General features: G+C 47.2%; 1 protein-coding gene across 1 annotated transcript in view; it reads left to right on the forward strand.

Annotated features, from left to right (window-relative positions):
- The first annotated feature begins 361 nt into the window (after positions 1–361).
- fez1 (fasciculation and elongation protein zeta 1 (zygin I)) overlaps positions 362–19,594 on the forward strand; it is a 60,906-nt gene continuing 41,673 nt past the window's right edge. The window contains exon 1 of the mRNA XM_067971068.1: positions 362–806. Coding sequence (XP_067827169.1) covers positions 382–806 — 425 coding nt within the window. The 5' untranslated portion in view covers positions 362–381. The remainder of the gene's footprint in view (positions 807–19,594) is intronic.

Below are 19,594 nucleotides of genomic sequence, written 5' to 3' on the forward strand. Positions count from 1 at the left end.
CTCTTATCCTGGTTTGACCAGGTCAACGTTTGGGGCACTGCAACTGTCCTTCGAACCTCTGGGGTACGGAAGGGGAAATTGGTCAGGATTGCTCCTCTTGACCACTATCCAGTGACCCCTGTGGGATATTGGGAGGTGAGGGGATAGGAATGGCCTTGAAGCCCCCCCCAACACCTTCTCCCCTCCCAATATCATGCTGATACCGTCAGGGTCACACATGGACGCAAGGTCACAAGGGTGAGGAGGTGAAGGGTTACCCAAGGCTCAGCACCCTTGGGAGAAAAGGAGGAGATAAGAGCGAGTAATGATTGAGAAAGGGGCATGGTTTGGGGGAGAGATGTGGTCTGCCTGCTCTCTCTACTGCTCTTGTTTGGAGCGGAGATGATCTCACCTTGTTCAATGCGCAGTCTCTCCGCAGCCCTCTTGGAGCGTTTGCTTGCTCCTCACATCCCCGCCGCGATGGCAGCTCCTCTGGTCACCCTGGACGATGAATGGCAGGATTTCTACGAGTTGAAGCCCGACCGAGCCGGGGAATGGGGGCAGCTGGAGGAGGAGGAGGAGAGCGAGAACCTGAACGAGCTGGGGTCGGTGCGGACCCTGGCGGTCTCCCACCTGGAGGATCTGACCGAACTGGACAATTTCACCACCGAGATGATGAGCTTCAAGTCCATGGAGGATCTAGTGAACGACTTCGACGAGAAACTCAACGTTTGTTTCCGAAATTACAACGAGAAGACGGAGAATTTGGCCCCGGTGAAACAAACACAGACGGCGGAAGAGGAGGAAGAATTGATCAGGGACGATGAGTGAGTGCTTTGTAATAATCTTACAGAAATATATATTTCACATGACCGATTGAGGCTTTAAAACCTATTCCCAATTAGAATCATTCCAGAAAGCATGCCTTGATTTAATATTTATGCTGCTTTGTTGATTTTATTTATGAATATTGCACGAAAAAAATGTATTCATTCGATTGTTAAATCACCCTGGGAGTTGAATTAAGTGAACGGATTCCTGGTTGATGTAAAAATGTAACTGGAGTTGCCCATTGCAATAGGCGGTGCAGGCTGGACAATGCTTGGCATTTCTTATTCCCCCTTTTGCCATTTGGGAGATGTGTTTTAGCAGTGACCCAATATATTCAGCTGCATCACCTGCATAAAGAAGCAAATTCATAAAAGGTTTAAAACACCACTGCACAAATTGGCATTGCAATAGCCCTTGTGTCGTGCAGTCCTGCTACTGACGGTGCTTTCAACACAGATGAGATTTATATATTTTGTATTAAATTGTTGGGCCATATATGCAATGTGTTTTAAATACTCTGCAGATTCCAAAATATATTTTATGTATACTTTTTAAATAAATAACTTGGTCAGCAGTGTTTGTAAAATTGGAGGGATGTGATGTTGCATCTAAACCTGCAGTGAAGCAAAAACGCTATGTGTCAGTACGTATGTGTATATGGAGAGATAGAGAGAGTGGATATATTTCACAGATAATGACTGCAGCAGAGGGTTATCAAGGCAAACCCCAGACCCAAGGGTTTTCACATGTGATGCAGTCCATCCTACAATGACCAAATGCTAATGCCATTACTGCCCACGTGAGGCCACTTTGTAACCCTGAGCTGCATCAGTCCACATTGTTGCCCGAAGACTCAGCTTGAGGTTTGCTTTATTTAGCCTCAGTGTCTGTCTAATAAGTGCAGAGGACAAGGACAGAGACTTAAAGGAGGACAGATTGTGCACATCCAAGCGCAACGGAAACATTCCGCAAGTAAAGTGTGATCTATCACACGGTGATATCACACAGCTAACCCCCAGTGGCTGGCTGTGCCCCACATTCACATACTCTGGGAAATCCGACTCGTCAATTTGAAGCAGGCTGCAGCCTGTCCTTTGTTATGTTCATGTTCTGATGTCCCCAGTTAGTGGGAAATAGTGAGAACTGCAGCTCCCTTGATGGCTCCATTGATAAGGGCACTAGCTGGCATGGTACTGAGCTATACAAAGCAGGAGGGTACCAGGTTTGATCCACACTTTGTGTTGAGTTGACTGGTTTCAGCTGGTGCTGCAGTGAGGGTGCTACAGTTGGCCTCAGTGTATTTGGGTGAAGAAGGGTCAAAATCAACTGTCCTTCTGATCACTATCTAGCAACCAGGAAGGTGTGTGTGTGCATGTGTGTGTGTGTGTGTGTACAGGGATGTATGTGTGTATCTGTGTAGGTGTGTGTGCGGGTGTGTGTGTATATGTGTGTGTGTGCGTGCAGATGAGGCAAACACGCTATCTGTCAGTATGAATGTATATATGGAGAGATAGAGTGATGAGTGAGAGAGGTGAATATAATTCACAGATAATGACTGCACCAGTGGGTTATCAAGGCAAACCCCAGACCCAAGGGTTTTCACATGTGATGCAGCCCATCCTACAGTGACCAAATGCTGATGCCATTACTGCCCACATGAGGCCACTAACCCTGAGCTGCATCAGTCCACATTATTGCCCGAAGACTCAACTTGGGAGCCGCGCGGTCATACATTAAATAAGAACATGGTCAGGCTCTGCTGTGATGCCGCCCGCAGTCAAATTTCCTACCATTACTCATTGCCCACTGTTGCATGGTCACTTGGGAGGACTGCCAATGGACCATAGAACAGTACCAGAGTGCACACCTTGAGGAAAGGAGAAAATTGAGAAAAAAGTAAATGATCAATGGAACAAATTAGTTCCATCTGTGGATTGGGGATGATGCCGGAGTTCAAAGTAGTCTCGTAGTCAGTAATGTTGAGCCATGATTAGTTTAGGATATTTTGGAATGTGATTTGGAATCTTCGTCAGCTTCAATCAAATTCAAAATGGCAGATCAGTGGAGAACCTTGAGACAAGATCAATACAATAGTTATATGGAAGTTCCTGCCAGAGCAATAAATGGTCTGAAGCTTCCTGAACTAATCAAGCATTAATATCACTTCAGACAAACAAGTATCCAATTATCCACCAACTATCTAGATGTGAACCAGCTTGGCTCAGTTGGTAGCACTCTTCTTTAAGTCAGAAGGTTGTGGACTTAAGCTTCACAGCAGGTTTTGAACACATAGTCTAGGCTGACCTTCCAACACAGTATTGAAGGGGTGCTGCATGGTCAGGGATGCTGTCCTTCAGATGAGGCAATAAAACAGGCCCCATCTGCCTCTTCCAGTAGTTCAGTAAAGATCCCATAGCACTATTTCAAGAAGAGCAGTGCATTGTCTGGTATCCTGGCCAACAGTCCTCTCCCGACCGTAAGCAGATAGACTGAGCTATCATCTCATTGCTGTTTGGGGGACGTTGCTGGTGCACAAAGTTTGCTGCATTTGCATACATAACAATAGTCACTGCACTCCAAAAATAACTCGTGATGTAAAAAATGCCGTGAGACATCTCAGTGTGAAAGATAATCTGTCGATGGAGGTAATATTGGCCGGGGTTTTTCGCTCCTGCGCCCATTCACTTTAAATCGTGGGCCGGTGATCGCATAAGTGGAAAATTTTGGCCAGTGTCTATTCAGCCATCCACCTATATATGTGGTCCCCTCTCATTAGTGGTAATTTTAACCTAACTCGCCCATCAAGAATATTTAAGGGATCGAGTGCAATGCTGGTTTTGCACCGCACCTGATTTTAGTCTCCATTAAAGTCAGTGGAGAGTAATATTGGGTGAGGTGTAAACCTGACATTCCACCTGATCCTGTGGGTTTTCCGCCTGGCGAGTTAAATGAAGATTACCCTCAGTGGTTCAGTTGGTAACTGGAGTGATGTGGAGCCACCCAGATTAGGGATGGCCCAGATTTGATTCATAATCTGTGCTGTTAGCTGATCTCAGTCAACGAACCAGTGAGGGTACTAGCATTGGGCTTAGTGACCTCACAGCAAGGTGGCAGAATCAACTGAGGTTCTTGATCTGAAAAACAGATGGAACTGTCTCCATGAAAGTTGCCTGCATATATTATTTGGAATAACACAGGCTGGAATATGTTTCAAGGTTACACACCTCGCTATTTGTATGACGTTGACTAAACGCTCAAGCTTTGCTCCTTATGGTTTACGATGTTATTTGAATTCTCACTGTGCCAGTGCCCTCTAACACATTCCATCTGTGCCTTATCTTGCGTGTAACACATTGCAGTGTTTGTTTAATTCTCTATAGTGGGGATATAAGGATTTATTCAGTGATCCTGAGCCTCGCTTGATGGGAATGCAGGTTGGCGAATGGCGTGACGGTGTTGTCCTCCTATCTCCCCCTGTGCTGCCGTCTATCAGCGTTCCATGCTGGGAGCGTGGAATCGCTGAATTTGCCCATTAAAGAAAATAATGACTGGAGGCAGAAATTTTGAAGTGTAGCAGAAGTGGGACGGTAATTGAGCAGGTGGTCCACAGCCCACCCTGTTTTCAGGAATCACTTTGAAACCCCCCCCCCCTGCCATGGAACAAACAGTATTGCCAAAGGTGACACATGCTGTGATTGTTCTTTCATGAGCAGAGAATTTGCCCACTCATTTGTGTCTGTTGATCGGCAAAGTTCAGGTCTTTCACGCTTATTCCATTTGCAGGTAAAGTGATTTAAGTATCAAGCACATAGGAAAGAATAATGGAAGGACCCAAATCAAAGGCAGTGTTGCGTATAGCATAAGTACACAAAAAAGGATATACTCCACATTTTACATGAATTATTAATAACTGGGTAAATTGGAGTGTGAAATGGGTGGCAAGATGCCAGTCGAGCCGTCCTTTTCACTGGTGCCAAGGTGAGGGATTTCAGACAAGGGACAGCTATTCCTGAGATTTTATAAATCAGCTTTTTAGTCCTGGCCAATATTTATCCCTCAACCAATCTCACTAAAATAGATTATCTGGTCATTATCACATTGCTGTTTGTGGGACCTTGCTGTGTGCAAATTGGCTGCTGCATTTCCTATATTATGACAGTGACTACACTTCAAAAGTACTTCATTGACTGCAAAGAGCTTTGGGATGCCCTGAGGTCATTAAAGGCACGATATAAATGCAAGTTCATTCTTTATGGGCTAAGGTATCTTGTCCAAGTGCTTATTATTCCCATGTCAGCTTTGATAGCTAATGTCAGCAGATTATTTGACTGTATTGGGCATCACAGTGGAATTCAAACCTGTCCTCACCCTGATGTCAACACACCGGGAAAAGCGCTATATACTTGAAGGGAAAAATTTACAAGTCTATAGGGAAAGAGCAGGGGAATGGGACTGATTGGATAGCTCTTTCAAAGAGCCGGCACAGGCATGATGGGCCGATTGGCCTCCTCCTGTGCTGTACCATACTATGATGCAATGATAAATGCAAGTCTTTCTTTTCGAATTTTTGGCACTCATCAAAGCAAAATGTGAGTGTTGGCGAACACTGCCAGCGAAGCCCGACCCTTCCTCACCCAACAGGGAGACTGGAAAACAAACAGGAGCTGGAACCTTGGCTGATATTCCCTTCCCTACCCTGAGGACAGTGAAGCAATTTGTAACGCTCCCTCTGCCACCGTAGCTGTGATCTGCTAATTTTCTTTTACGATTTGGGCCTCCTGCCAGCTCTACTTTCAGAGCAAAAGAGCAGTATCCATCAGCAGAATAAAAATTACATTTGTACGTGTGCTATGAGTGGGATAGTGTGCCACAGACTAATAATTAGCCTTTTATTATAGGATAATGCATTGGGGACCACATGGGATACTCTCCTGTCTACTCCATTGTCCAGCTCAATGGAATTGCCCTCATTTGATCCCACAATTGCCTATCCAGTCGTAGCCAGAGCATCTCCTCCTGCCCCCGCAACATTACCTCTGGAGTCCCCTTCTCTTCCTCATCTACATGCTGCCCCTTGGTGACATCATCCAGAGACGTGGGGTCAGCTACCACATGTACGCTGACGATACCCAGCTCACAGTAAATACCGCACTATCGGACAGTTATGTGCAGGCTAAAACAATCGATTTATTTACAAGAAAGATAATTACATAGCAGTGGAAAACTGTAGCAAGAAGTGAGTGATACAACACTTGACTTACACAATGCATAAAGTGTTTCAGAACAATAAAACAGTCCAGGGTGTGAGTGGTTCTTCGCAGTAGCTTTTGCCTGAGGTGCTGATGAAGCATTAATTGGGCGATGTCACCATGGAGTATACCTTAGCCGCCCCACATGGAATAGGCAGGGAGAAGGAGGGAGCTGAGGACCCCACAGCTGCTATTCAGTTGCTGTTTCACTTTGACATTGAAGCAGTTTCATTGAACAATTAATGATTCTTCTCAGTGGTCGGGCAATTAAGATGTTAATCATTTTGAATACTTGAGTAGATAAAGCGTGAACACCAGTCTCCATCTGATGGTTAGTTTGCCTTTGACACCTGACAGAACAAACTCTGTTCTGGGGGGGTGGGGGTGAATTTTCCTCCTTAATCCCACCTGCAATTGGGAAAACGGGGCTGTGAGGCTTACTGCAGCTTATCTTCTCCGACCGGGATTTCCTTCCTCTTATCCCACACTGGGACCGCCGCTCCCCACTTCTTCCCCACCTGTTGCAGGCAAATGGTGGCGGGGTCCGAGCCCCTGGCACATTTTCCTTCTTTCCGTTCCGCTTACCGCCGCTTCTTGGAGCTGCCACGCGCAAGGCGGCGCTAGGTCCCGGAGAGCGGTGGTAATGGCTCCGAGGTGCCCCCATGGAGGGGGAGGTCTTGTAGCAGCCTCGTCTCTCTCCAGTCGGCCCCAGACACTCACCTGTTGAATCTCTCAGTCTCAGCCGAGGCCTTCGCTGACCCATCAGTTCTGATCTTTGGGGCACCTGTGCCCCTTTAAGGTCCCTCTCTGGATCTCACGGTGCTGCAGCAATATCCTTGTGGGCACACTGTCAGGATTTCCTTTGTTGCACTGGCTCTTGACGCCAGGAATCCCACTTTGCATACTCAATGAGAATGAGGCTAGGGCAGATCAGGAGGGTAGAAGCCTATAACTGAAATACGCACGGGGGTCATTTTGACTTTGGGCGATAGTGTGAAACAAGTGATATCAGATCAGCTGCCCATTATACATTTCTCCCAATTTTCATTTCCATTGAAGTCAATGGGGAGAGATGTATAACTGATCCGATATTGCCCATTAAAGAAAGAACCGACCAAAGTCATAATTAGCTCCATTGTCCTCCCAGATATCACCATCCTCTAGAATGAAGCTACTGATGGATATACCATGGAGCCAACCTGCTCTCACATGGACAGGTTGTCCCGCATAGGAAGTGTGGATATTCTTTGGATAGTTTCTACCCAGTCACAAAGTCAAAAGGAACTTGTTAAAGATACAGCTCCCTGAAGCTAATTTTGAAAAGACAACTAGAAAGAAAGAACTAGCATTTATATGGCGATGATTTCTGGACATCCCAAAGTGCTTCACAACCAGTTAAGTACTTTTTGAAGTGTAGTCACTGGTGTAACATCGGGAAACGCAATTTGCGCACAGCAAGGTCTCAGACAATGCAATGAGGTAAATGACCCGATTAATGCCGGGAAACTCCCTGGGGATTCTCCCAATCAGTCACCATAATTTTGGCAGAAGATCGGAAGAAACCCTGTTTACGCTGTGTCTAACCAAAGTCATTTAGAAACAAATTGAAATTTTCCCTAATTGACGCATGATAACACTCTACTTCTGTTAGGCTCATAACAGATCAGGGACTCAATCTGGGACTTCTCCTGGTCTGTATGACTTAGTACCATGCCATGAAGTACATTTACACACTGCATACTGGGGGGGAGTGGGAAACTCCCATCACAGTGATTGCAATGAATTAGGTGCAAAACAAAATAATGTTCGACTTATTCTGATCCCCGTTCTGTGCCGAGTTAGTTGATCTGACCCAGGGCAGTGGTATATTGCATAGTGGGCCTCAGTGTCCCAGGGCTCGTAAGAGGAAATTATATTTAGCCAGGGTTCCCAATCCTGATTGCTATCCAGTAATCCCTGCTGCTGACACTGTGGTCACAGATGAAGAGATCCCCTCGCTCTGCGAGTTATAGCAAATATAAAATCAGAACGCAGAGTGCTGAGGTGAGGGAACAGCTTTCTTCATGTGCCCCTCCCCTGGAGATATGGCTCAAGGTCAAAGATTATGACTGCATGGTCCAATTTTTAAGTGCGCTAGCCACAAAGTCCTAGGGATATGCACAACTGGGAGAGAACAGTGGGGTTCGCTTGGCTGGTTGCAATGTTGGGAAAATGTCATGCAATACTCCACTTCTCATACCGTTCTGTTACGTTTTTGAGTTCAGCGTCACTGATCACTCCCGTGAACAGACCAAGTGTCCCTTTTGAATTTCCTGACACTATACGCCTCCACCATTTCCCCAGGCAGTCTGTTCCTCGTATTCACTGCCCAGTGTCTGAAGTAGTTAGCCTGGATTTCCCGATGCTGGCTGCTCATTGTTGCTGTGTGAGTTGGGTGATTGCTATTGGAGAATAGGCGGATGTCGTGCCTCACCCGCCAAACTCCGGCCATTTTTCACACTGACGCATTTTACACTAGGCGGGACCAACGGCAGTGAACATTCCTGCCCAAAACAGGCAGGTGCTTCATTTATGTGTGAACTTGGAGGCATGTCTTGCCTGTACGCCATTTCCCACCATTCAGATGTCCAACACAAACCACGCCCATTTAAAATGAGAAACCAGGGTTGCTAAAATACCTATTGATTAATCATCTTTCTTTCTTTTAATTTTTTTCTCTGCTAGTATTTCGGCTTTTTGTGCCAGTTGTTCTAAATTATTTACTCTGTGTTCCCAGCACCATAACTCCTATATGGGCCAAAGGCAGGTATATGGAGTTAGATCACAGATCAGCCATGATCTTATCAAATGGCAGAGCAGGCACGAGGGGCTGAATGGCCTACTCCTGTTCCTATGTTCCTATGTTCCTATAACTGGCACCAATGGGTTTCCCAATGGGGATCCCCCTATCTGACATATTTGAGAGAGGAGGAGAAAGAAAAGACAGAGTTGCATTTATATAGCACCTTTCACAACCTCAGGACTTCCCAAAGCGCTTTATAGCCAATTAAGTACTTTTGAAGTGTAGCCATTGTTGTAATGTAGGAAATGTGTCAGCCAATTTGCTCACAGCAAGCTCCCACTAGCAGCAATTAAATAAATGACTAGATAATCTGTTTTAGTGATGTTAGTGATAATAAATATTGGCCAGGACACTGGGGATAACTCCCCTGCTCTTCTTCGAATAGTGTAATGGGATCTTTTGCGTCCACCTGAGAGGGCAGATGGGGCCTCAGATTAATGTCTTATCTGAAAGACGGCGCTTCCAACAGTGTAGCACTCCCCCAGTACTGCACTGAAGTGTCAGCCTAGATTATGTACTCAAGTCTCTGGAGTGGGACTTGAACCCACGACCTTCTGACTTAGTGGCGAGAATGCTACCGCTGAATCAAGGTTGACATGAGGAGGACTACGGAGGGATGCCAGGCAGGTCAGGCTGCACAGGAGATGCTCTGAGCTCAGCTGCCAGTACCGGCACTCCTGCATCTGCAGACAGAGGTGAACATTCCTCATTTTGCTAATGATGAGGTGGAGACTCTGATTCGCGAAGGAAGCTGCAAGAGCAGAACCTGATACATGAACGCCTGACTAGCTGTACTTTTGAATGCTTCCTTTGAAGGATCCCGATTACAGTATGCCATGCTTTCAATGGCACTGCAGGAAAGAAGGCTTGCGTGATCAACAACCAGTTTATCGTAATTGGCCATAGCCACCAAGATGCCACTAACCATTTGTGCCAACACTGCCTTCACCTACCTGGCAATGGGAGACTGTTTCCTCAGAGAGGCAGATGCCGATTTGTGCCATCAGCTGCAGTTCTGTGCTTCACGGAGCTGCTGCATCCAGTGACAGCGCCGGCCAGCTGCAGCCTCATGCCTGCCTCCACCTCCTTGCAGACACACTGCAACACCGGAGAACGGGGATTGTGCTGCAGAGTGGAACCATCGTTCTGACCACCTCATGCTGCACCGCCTGCTCTTCAAGGCAGCCATCAAACAACAAGATCGGGTGTGGGAGTGTATCAGCGTTTGCCTGCAGACCCATGCTTGTGACTTGAGGTTCCTTTCCCTTCGTGTTTGCCCGTCACGTTTTAGTCCCCTGCCCCTTGAGCCTTGGCAAAGGATGCCCATGGGTTGAGATGAATTATTGAGGATCTCCAAAGTCTTTAAGAATTTTTGTCATCCGATTGTAACACTTTAATTGTCCCCATCCCTTTAAATTTCACTTGACGCAATTTTCCGCTCCCACCGCTTGAGGGTAATTTTGGGCAGAAACTATCCTGAGAATATCCACACTTTCTATGAGGGTCAACCTGTCCATGTGAGAGCAGGCTGGCTCCTTGGTATATCCATCAGTCAGGATATGGTAACTTCATTCGAGGGGATGATTTAATTGGTGGTCTCTGGGAGGATAATGGAGACAATTATGACTTTGGGCAATAGTGTAATATGGACAATAGCGCATCAGTTCTACATCTCTCCAATTTTTGAAAATCGAGAGCGATGTATAACGGGCAGCAGATTCGCTATCGCCTGTTTTACGCTATTGCTCAAAGTCAAAATGACCCTACTAGTGTAATCCCTACACCCGTCCGAATCTGCAGATTGAGCAATGCTAATGAATGAAGAATTACAGTAGTTCTACCTGACTGAGACTGCTGTACTTCATCAACCCAGGAACACCACTCACACAATGTGTTGAAAATGACTGGTTCGGTGATGCCCAGTCTCGGAGCATAGAGAAGGCATATGTCTTACCTGCTGTTTCACACTTGAGCCCAGATGTTACAGCAAACACTGAGCACAACCCCAATACATTCCCCTGATGTTTCAACACAGGCCTCGAGCCATTGATTTAAAATTGGGTTAGAATCAACATGAAAATTAGTGGGCAGAGAAAACGTTAAATGTTTGCCCGGTAATATCTCCAACAGTAACTTCTAGGCTCATATAAGCGTGTTACTGGTATATTAATGAGGCCAGCAAGAAGCACTGGGGCAGATATTCCTGCTATTGCGTGCGGGCATATCGGACCACCTGAGCGGAGCACGTAGAGGAAAATCCATCCGGAGGATCCCACGTCCATAATGGAGCCCGTCCAATTCTCCTCTATGCCCAAGCAATCCAATAAAAGGGAAATCTCCTCCATCCTTTTCTCTGTCATACCAACTTATTTTCCTTCTGTATTTGTACATTTGTAAATGTAGGATAAGGGAGCACTTTGTCACAGCCAGAAGTACAATCATTTTTAGATAGATCTAATGGTTGTAAGGCCTTGAAACTGCACTGTGCAAAGATTAGTGACAAACACTTAATGCATGAAATTCCTTTGGCCCTTATTTTAATGGGTTGGATAATCGAGTTAACATCTCCATTAAAACAGCACAGAGGAACTGCGATAAGTGCTAACCTTCGCAAAGCACCATTTCAAAGCCTTAATCATCTGCTGACTGCACTGTTTCCACAGCCTCCCGATAACTGTTCCAAATGGCCATCCTTTATGGGTGAGGCCGGCCACGACGTGACAGCAAGCTATTCAACATAGACATGCACTCCCTCGAGTATGGAAGATTGAGGGGTGATCTGATCCAGGTGTCTAAAATGTTAAAAGGATTCGGTAGGGTAGATGCGGAGAAACTATTTCCTCTGGTGGGGAAATCAAGAATGAGGGGACATAATCTTAAAATTAGAGCCAGGCCAATTAGGAGGAAAATCAGGATGCACTTTTTCACACAATGTGTGGTGGAAATTCTCTCCTCAAAAGGCTGCGGATGCTGGGGGACAGTTGAAGCTTTCAAGACTGAGATCGATAAATTTTTATTAGGTGAGGGTATCAAGGATATGGAGCCTCAGTGGGTAAATGGAGTTGAGGTACAGTTCAGCCATGGTCTAATTGAATGGCGGAGCAGGCTTAAGGGGTTTTTTCTATGGGATGTGGGCATTGCTGGCAAGGCCGGCATTTATTGCCCATCCCTAATTGCCCTTGAGAAGGTGGTGGTGAGCCGCCTTCTTGAACCGCTGCAGTCCGTGTGATGGAGGTCCTCCAGGTGCTGTTGGGTAGGGAGTTCCATGATTTTGACCCAGTGACGATGAAGGAACGGCGATATATTTCCAAGTCAGGATGGTGTGCGACTTGGAGGGGAACGTGCAGGTGGTGGTGTTCCCATGTGCCTGCTCACCCAGGGTCACCGAGGCCAGTTGTAGCACCTGAACTGATGTCCCAGCTGAGATCAGCTAATTCAGGACACACTAGGATCAAACCAAGGACCTTCTGTACTGCACAGATCAGTTATCTGTTGATTTCACCACCTGGGCAACTGTTGGAACTGCTGTGTCAGCCAAATACTTAACGCAGCTCTAAGTAAGAGCAAATTGTGGATGTATGGATCAGTTTTCAGGTGACAACCTCAACTCCAGCTTTAAATGCAGTAAAATTAAGTCGTGTTAAGCCCAATTTTTCAACCTGGTTGGCAATAGTCCTAGGGGCAATTGTGGCCATCGCATTTTCTGTCCCTGGCAGCAGCGGGCACCCCTCTACCCCCGCACCAGGGATCCTGTGACGAGCCCACCCTGCATAGGTACGAGGAAGGAAGGTGGGTGGAAATCCGACACCGCCTCTCCTCTGCCGGGAGCAGAGAAATCCTGCCCATAGTCTATAGAAGTTCAAATCCTGGTAAGGTAAACCTGAAGCAGAAAGGTACTTTGTTGGTTGCCATGAGTTTGACTATTCACCATTAACCTAAAGTATGTGGACTCGGGAATCGGAAGTACAATTTCAAAATTTGCGAATGACACCGAATTGGGGTTTATAGTTAATACTAAGGAAGACTGCGACAAAATACAGGAAAACATTAATAAATGCCCATTGCAGAATGGGCATGTAATTGACAATTGAATTTCAATATAGGTAAGTTACACTTTGGCAGGAAGAATAAGGAGGCCACATACTCCTTGGAAAAGAAGTCTAAATGGGGTAGAGGCGCAGAGGGATCTGGGGGTACAGATACACAAATCATTAAAAGTAGCGATGCAAGTTAATAAGGCCATAAAAAAGCAAACAAAGCACTGGGGTTCATTTCTAGAGGGATAGAATTGAAAAGCATGAAAGTTATGTTAAAGTTGTATAGAACCTTGGTTAGATCACACTTGGAACAGTTCTGGTCTCCATATTATAAAAAGGATATAGAGGCACTGGAGAAGGTGCAAAAAAGATTTATTAGGATAATACCAAAACTGAGAGGTCATACCTATCAGGAAAGATTGAACAGGCTGGGGCTCTTTTCTCTAGAAACGAGAAGACTGAGGGGTGACCTGATGGAGGTCTTTAAAATTATGAAGGGGTTCGACAGGGTAGACATAGAGAAAATGTTTCCACTAGTGGGGGTGACCAGAACTAGTGGCCATAAATATAAGAGAGTCACTAATAAATCCAATAGGGAATTCAGGAGAAACTTCTTTACCCAGAGAGTGGTTGGAATGTGGAACTCACTACCACAAGGAACAGTTGAGGCGGATAGCGTGAATGCATTTAAGGGGAAGCTAGAAAAAAACATATGAAGGAGAAAAGAATAGAAAGATATGTTGATGGGGTTAGATGAGGGTGGGAGAAGGCTCGTGTGAAGCATAAAGACCAGCATGGACATGTTGGGCCGAATGGCCTGTTTCTGTGCCGTACATTCAATGTAACAATTGGAAATGCACCATGAATTATATCTCCATGGCCAACACAGGGGAATGAGTGGGTCATAGTTGAAATGCTGACGAACTTGTGTTAAAATGTCTGCAGCCTCCTCTGTTTGCTGTATGGCCGGGGACAGGCAAGCTGAATGATGTGTTTAGAGTGGAGACTGTAATGTGACCTTGAGCTGCTGATATAGGTCAGTTTAACCGGTTATGTGGATTTTTAAAAAAACGTAATTTCTTCTTTTGTTCTGCTTTTTTTGAATTCACCTCTGCCACTGAGGTCAACACATACTCCATTCCTAAGCCGATACCTGCGCCCCCTGTGGATGATTGAGAGGTGCTACAAAGCGCCCCTCTGACTTTTCCTGCCCTTTTGCTTAATGTGACTCAGATTAGGAACTGAGCACAAAAGGTCTCAATCCGGCATCGATCTCCGCCCTGCTGACTCTTTATGCAACGAGCACTTTCCTTCTGAATATCGGTTTCAAGCATCTAACACAGAAGATGCGTTCGAATTCAGAGGATATGGATCTTACACTGTGGTGCTCGATTAGGCTGGGAAGGCTACCCCTTGACTCTATCAGATCTGTACTCATCTTGTTCCTGATAGTACCCTAGGGTGACCAGGGATGCAGATCCAGGCCAGACGTGGTGGTTGATATCTGTCCCTTCCCCCTCCCCCCCCTCCCCCGATGGAGGATTGGATGATATGGTCTAAGAACATTCCACCGTTACTTCTGGGACTCAGCTTTAAGAGAGCGGAACATTGCCTCTGATTGAGTACTGGTTAGTACGAGTGGGCTACTCACCATATAATGTGGCAATCACCCTATTGGCCTCTATGAGTAAGCTAGGTTATAGAACTTTCTCAAAGAGACACTTGGGCCTGGATTTTAACCTGGAGCCTGGTAGAGAGGGGGTCGGAATCTGCAATCGCAACTTAACTGAAGCAATAAATCTTTTCTTACGGGTTTTGCGTCTCCAAGTTGCGCAGCGGGCGTACGGCGCACCCGTATGACGCCATCTGAAGTCCGCTAATTAAAGGGCCAATGCAAAAATGGATTTTGGAGGAGAAAGGAGGATGTGAAGAGATTCACAGAGAGCAAGGTCAGAAACCAGGTTCACAGATGCTTCCCTTGACGTACTGCTGGGTGCAGTGAGGACCAGGAGGGAAATAATTTACCCCAGCAATGGGAGAAAGAATCCTGCTTCTGCCACTAAGAAGGCGTAGCTGGAGGTGGCTGAGGAGGTGAGCAGAAGGAGCATGGTCTTGGATGCAGTGCGTGAAGCAGTTTAATGGCCTAACCAGGTCAGGAAAAGTGAGTACACTTGCTGATTCACCCACATCCTGTGGTGTACACTACCCACTACCACCCCTCACTGTGTCCTGCCAAGCCCACTCCATCACATCACTCCTCACACCCACTTAAGTTTCAGCAGCACCCATCCTTCACTTTCTATGCACTTCCTCACCTCCCCATGAATCCACCCACCGCTGCCACTCACCCCAATCCTGATGCAATGCGATGCATCTGTCTGATAGTCACCCTCACCCAATGCACTGCATCCATCGAGTGAGTACGTGAGGTTCAGTCATTCGCAGTTCTGTTCTTTCGCCCCTTGTAGGAGAAGAGAGTGCAAAACGCAAGGGAGAGGGCGAGGACTGGAGGTGGCCCTCTATAAATAGTCCAGCTCGCATATGCAAGGGAGGACGCCATGGAGATAAATACCACATCTGCACCCCTCTTAATCGGAGATGAAGAGACTGGTGACAGAATTTAAACATCTTTGACACACATGATAACTTTATTTCATCAATGAGTGAACTATGAGAAGCCTGAGTATATGGATTGGCAAGATTGTTACTTTGCCAGGACTAATTCATTTCGCTTTCTTTTGTCTTCCAGGGCCTTCACGCATACAAGAACAATCTGCAGAAATTCATGACAGCGATTCCTCAGAGGAGCTCATTACTTCTGAGGATGCACCACCACAGGGCGTACAGCCATGCACCAGCGCAAATACTCACATTTCGGTGGGTCCTGTTAGACAGATAGTTGGGTTGTCACCTGGTGATTCGCACCTCACCAGTGAGCATGAGCAGACACTGGTGGCATGGGCAGTTGTGGAGAGTCCACGTTGGAGGGCGCACTCCTCTCCGAGCTCTGCTCAGCTGGACTCAGGTACTGAGCCCCGGGGGTCATCGTTGAGAATGAGAATGATGGAGGTACAGCAGGAACTTTGTGAGGTGCTGGAAAACGTGCCGTGCACACTCTCCACAATAGCGGAGAGGGTGGAGGAGTCCACCTCCAACATTAGTGGATTGATGTCGCAGGTAATTGCGAGAATGTCTGCCATGGAGGGAGTGGCCACCTCCATGGAGCTTCGAGCACGGCTCTCAAATGAGTCTCAGCAGGCCATGACCACAGCCGTGCAGACTTTGGAAGCCAGCATGTCCGCCGTGTCAAACAGGAAGACAGATACCTTATCCATGGCCGAACAACACACCACTGGTCTGCACCAAGCTGCTCTCCAGCAGAGTGGTTGGAGTGATGGGCCGATGGGCCAGGAGAGGGATGATGGCAAAAGGGGACATGGAAGTGGGGACTTCACTCAAAGTACTCCCACATCTCACCCGTTGCCCCCGCCCCACACCTCCCACCCAACCAGTGCCTGCAATGCTGCCTCCTCTCCCGATGGCCAAGTCGGCCCCTGCACAGGTCTAGGTGGAGCAGTCTTTGGCGGGGCCCTCATGGGCTCCAAAACCCAGAGGTTATAGGCCAAGAGCATCTCAGCAGTCAGGGCATGGATCTGAGCAGCCCAACTCTACCTGTGCTGAAGCCTCAGTGGATGCACCATGTAAGCGATAGGAAGCGTAAGTTCAAGTAATTGTAATTCACCAAGGGTCTGCACAAGGGTATTTGAAGATATGTTATGTTGTGAAGTTTCCTTTTTTTATATTGGCACATGAAATTTATTGATTAGCACCACTTCCACATCTTGCCCATTACTGCATCACGCATGCCAACTCACCCTTTCATTTGCTTCATGATGAATGTCAGTACATGACGTGACCCACTGGGGATTTGCAGTGGGTGTATGCGTGGCTGAAGGACTGTTTTGTGCAAAGGGTGGAGTTTGGTGGTGGAGGTGGGAGCTGGCCTGAGTATTTCAATGTCTCTTTTTTACCACTCTGACTAAGAGAACCTGTGAGATTTGAGGGCATCCCTGGCATCCTGGGCAGCAATGTACACAGCTGGTCTGACCATGGGTGCCCCATCTTCATAGTGCTTCTCCTCCTCCTCCTCTTCGTGCTCCTCCTTCTCCTCCTCTTCCTCCTCCTCCTCCTCCTCCTGTTCTTCAATGTTGTTGCCAACAGAGGATGATGGACGAGCGCATTCGTCCTGCTGCATCTGTAAACCTCTCTGTTGCGCTATGTTGTGCAGCTCCAACAACACTCAAGAAGCTCGACACCATCCAGGACAAAGCAGCCCGCTTGATTGGCACCCCATCCACCACCCTAAACATTCACTCCCTTCACCACCAGCGCACAGTGGCAGCAGTGTGTACCATCCACAGGATGCACTGCAGCAACTCGCCAAAGCTTCTTCGACAGCACCTCCCAAACCCGCGACCTCTACCACCTAGGAGGACAAGAGCAGCAGGCAAATGGGAACAACACCACCTGCACGTTACCCTCCAAGTCACACACCATCCCGACTTGGAAAATATCACCGTTCCTTCATTTTCGCTGGATCAAAATCCTGGAACTCCCTAACAGCACTGTGGGAGAACCTTCACCACACGGACTGCAGCGGTTCAAGAAGGCGGCTCACCACCACCTTCTCAAGGGCAATTAGGGATGGGCAATAAATGCTGGCCTCGCCAGCGACGCGCACATCCCATGAACGAATATAAAAAAAATGTCGTGCAGGAGGCAGCACACCACCATGATTCTGGACACCCTCGCTGGTGAGCACTGGAGGGCACCTTCAAACCTATCCAGGCACCTGAAGGGCATCTTCAACATGCCGATGGCTTGCTTGATTACACACCTGCTGGTCATGTGATTTTGGTTGTAGCGCTCTTGTGCCTCATTGGTGGGATTCCTCACATATGTCAAGAGCCAAGTTTGATGGGGGTATCCCTTGTCTGCAATGAGCCAGCCCTTAAGTCTGTCTCCTGTTTCGAAGGGCTCTGGAATATTGGACTGGCGCAGTATAAACGCATCCTGACAGCTGCCAGGGAACCTGGCGCACACCTGCATAAATCTCTTCTTGTGGTCGCACACCAGCTGTGCATTGATGGAGTGAAACCCATTTCGGTTATTGAAAACTCCTGGGTCATGTGGTGGTCCTCGGATTGCCACGTGTGTGCAATTGATTGCACCCTGCACCTTTGGGAAGCCAGCCAGAGAGGCAAAAACCACTGCCAGCTCATTCTGGTTACTGTCGTCACGGTGGAAATTCACATAAGTGGACATCCTGGCAAACAACCCATCCATCATCTGTCTTATACATTTATGTGCAGACAACTGACACATCCTAGAGATGTCTCTGGTGGCGCATTGGAAGGAGCCAGAGGCAAAGAAATTGAGGGCAGTGGTGACTTTTACTGTGACAGGCAATGCGTGGCCACCAGGTCCAGCAGGGAGCACCTCTTCTTCAAGGAGACTGCAGATGTCTGCGACCACCTGGCGACTCAATCTGAGCCTGCATAGGCACTGCTCCTCAGAGAGGTCCAAGAGGTCCAGCCTGTACCTGTAGACCCTCTCACATGGGTAGTCCCTCCTGCGGTCTCGGCTGCTCTGTTGCTCCCCTCTCTGCTGTACTCCACTCAGCTTCCCTCTCTGCTATCCTCCAGATCTTTGTTGTGTACCTCTCTCTTGTGCACCTGCAGATCCCAACACAGTACAACATCGCTGCCATGGATGGCCATTTTCTTCCTCCTCATATGTCCTCTGGCATACTTCCATTGTGTCCCCCATCCTGATGGTGTCAGTTTGAAAGGCTGCAAAGTTTGGAAAAAGCTGTATCAACACAAGAGCTCTTAGCCAAACGTTTGCCAGAGGGAACTGAGACTCTAACTGTAATAACTGCGCTTTTATTCACATGGGGCAATCACAAATTTAAATACCCATGTGAACTGCAGCTCAATCTCGGCTCCATCTCACTGGCGAGATTCACGAGCCTCGGGAAACCCGTGCTGGAGACGTTAAATTTAAAGTTAAGTCAAATTCAATTCAAAAAGACCCACTCATGAAGACGTTAATTGATGCTATAGTTACCCGCCCACCTGAACTAATTAAGATCCCGACTGCAGTGAGTATGTTACTCGCACGCATCCAAACGCGCCTGGGTTAAACACAGGAAGTGGGCGCGTTGGAGCCTGGTTGCCGTCCAAAAATCAAATATTTTAACTACCCACCCATCCCAACCCACCCGTTCTTGGGGGTTAAAATTCCCCCCTTGCTCTTTAGAATATTTCCAAGTAGGAACCATGGAATCCCTGCTAAGTATTAGTTGGACAGTCCCAATGACTGACTTCAATTCTTTCTCCTTACTGTGCTCCCATGTGCTTTGCCTCCGATAGCTGTGTCAATGCCAGAACTTGATTTGTAGCTCTGGAGGAAGTTGCAGGTGGCGCATCTGACCTCAGGAGGAGTTAGGGGGCTTGTTCAGGATCTCCTTCAGGTTGGTGCAGTCGTCAGATAAGGAATAGTGATTACCTGTGGGACTCTCAGAGCTTACCCAAGATATCCCAGGGACTGACTCAGTGTACTTATTTGATGAATCTCTAATCAGCTCTCAGGGA

This window comes from Heptranchias perlo, chromosome 33, assembly GCF_035084215.1.
Source record: "Heptranchias perlo isolate sHepPer1 chromosome 33, sHepPer1.hap1, whole genome shotgun sequence".
In the NCBI taxonomy this organism is placed as follows: Eukaryota; Metazoa; Chordata; class Chondrichthyes; order Hexanchiformes; family Hexanchidae; genus Heptranchias; species Heptranchias perlo.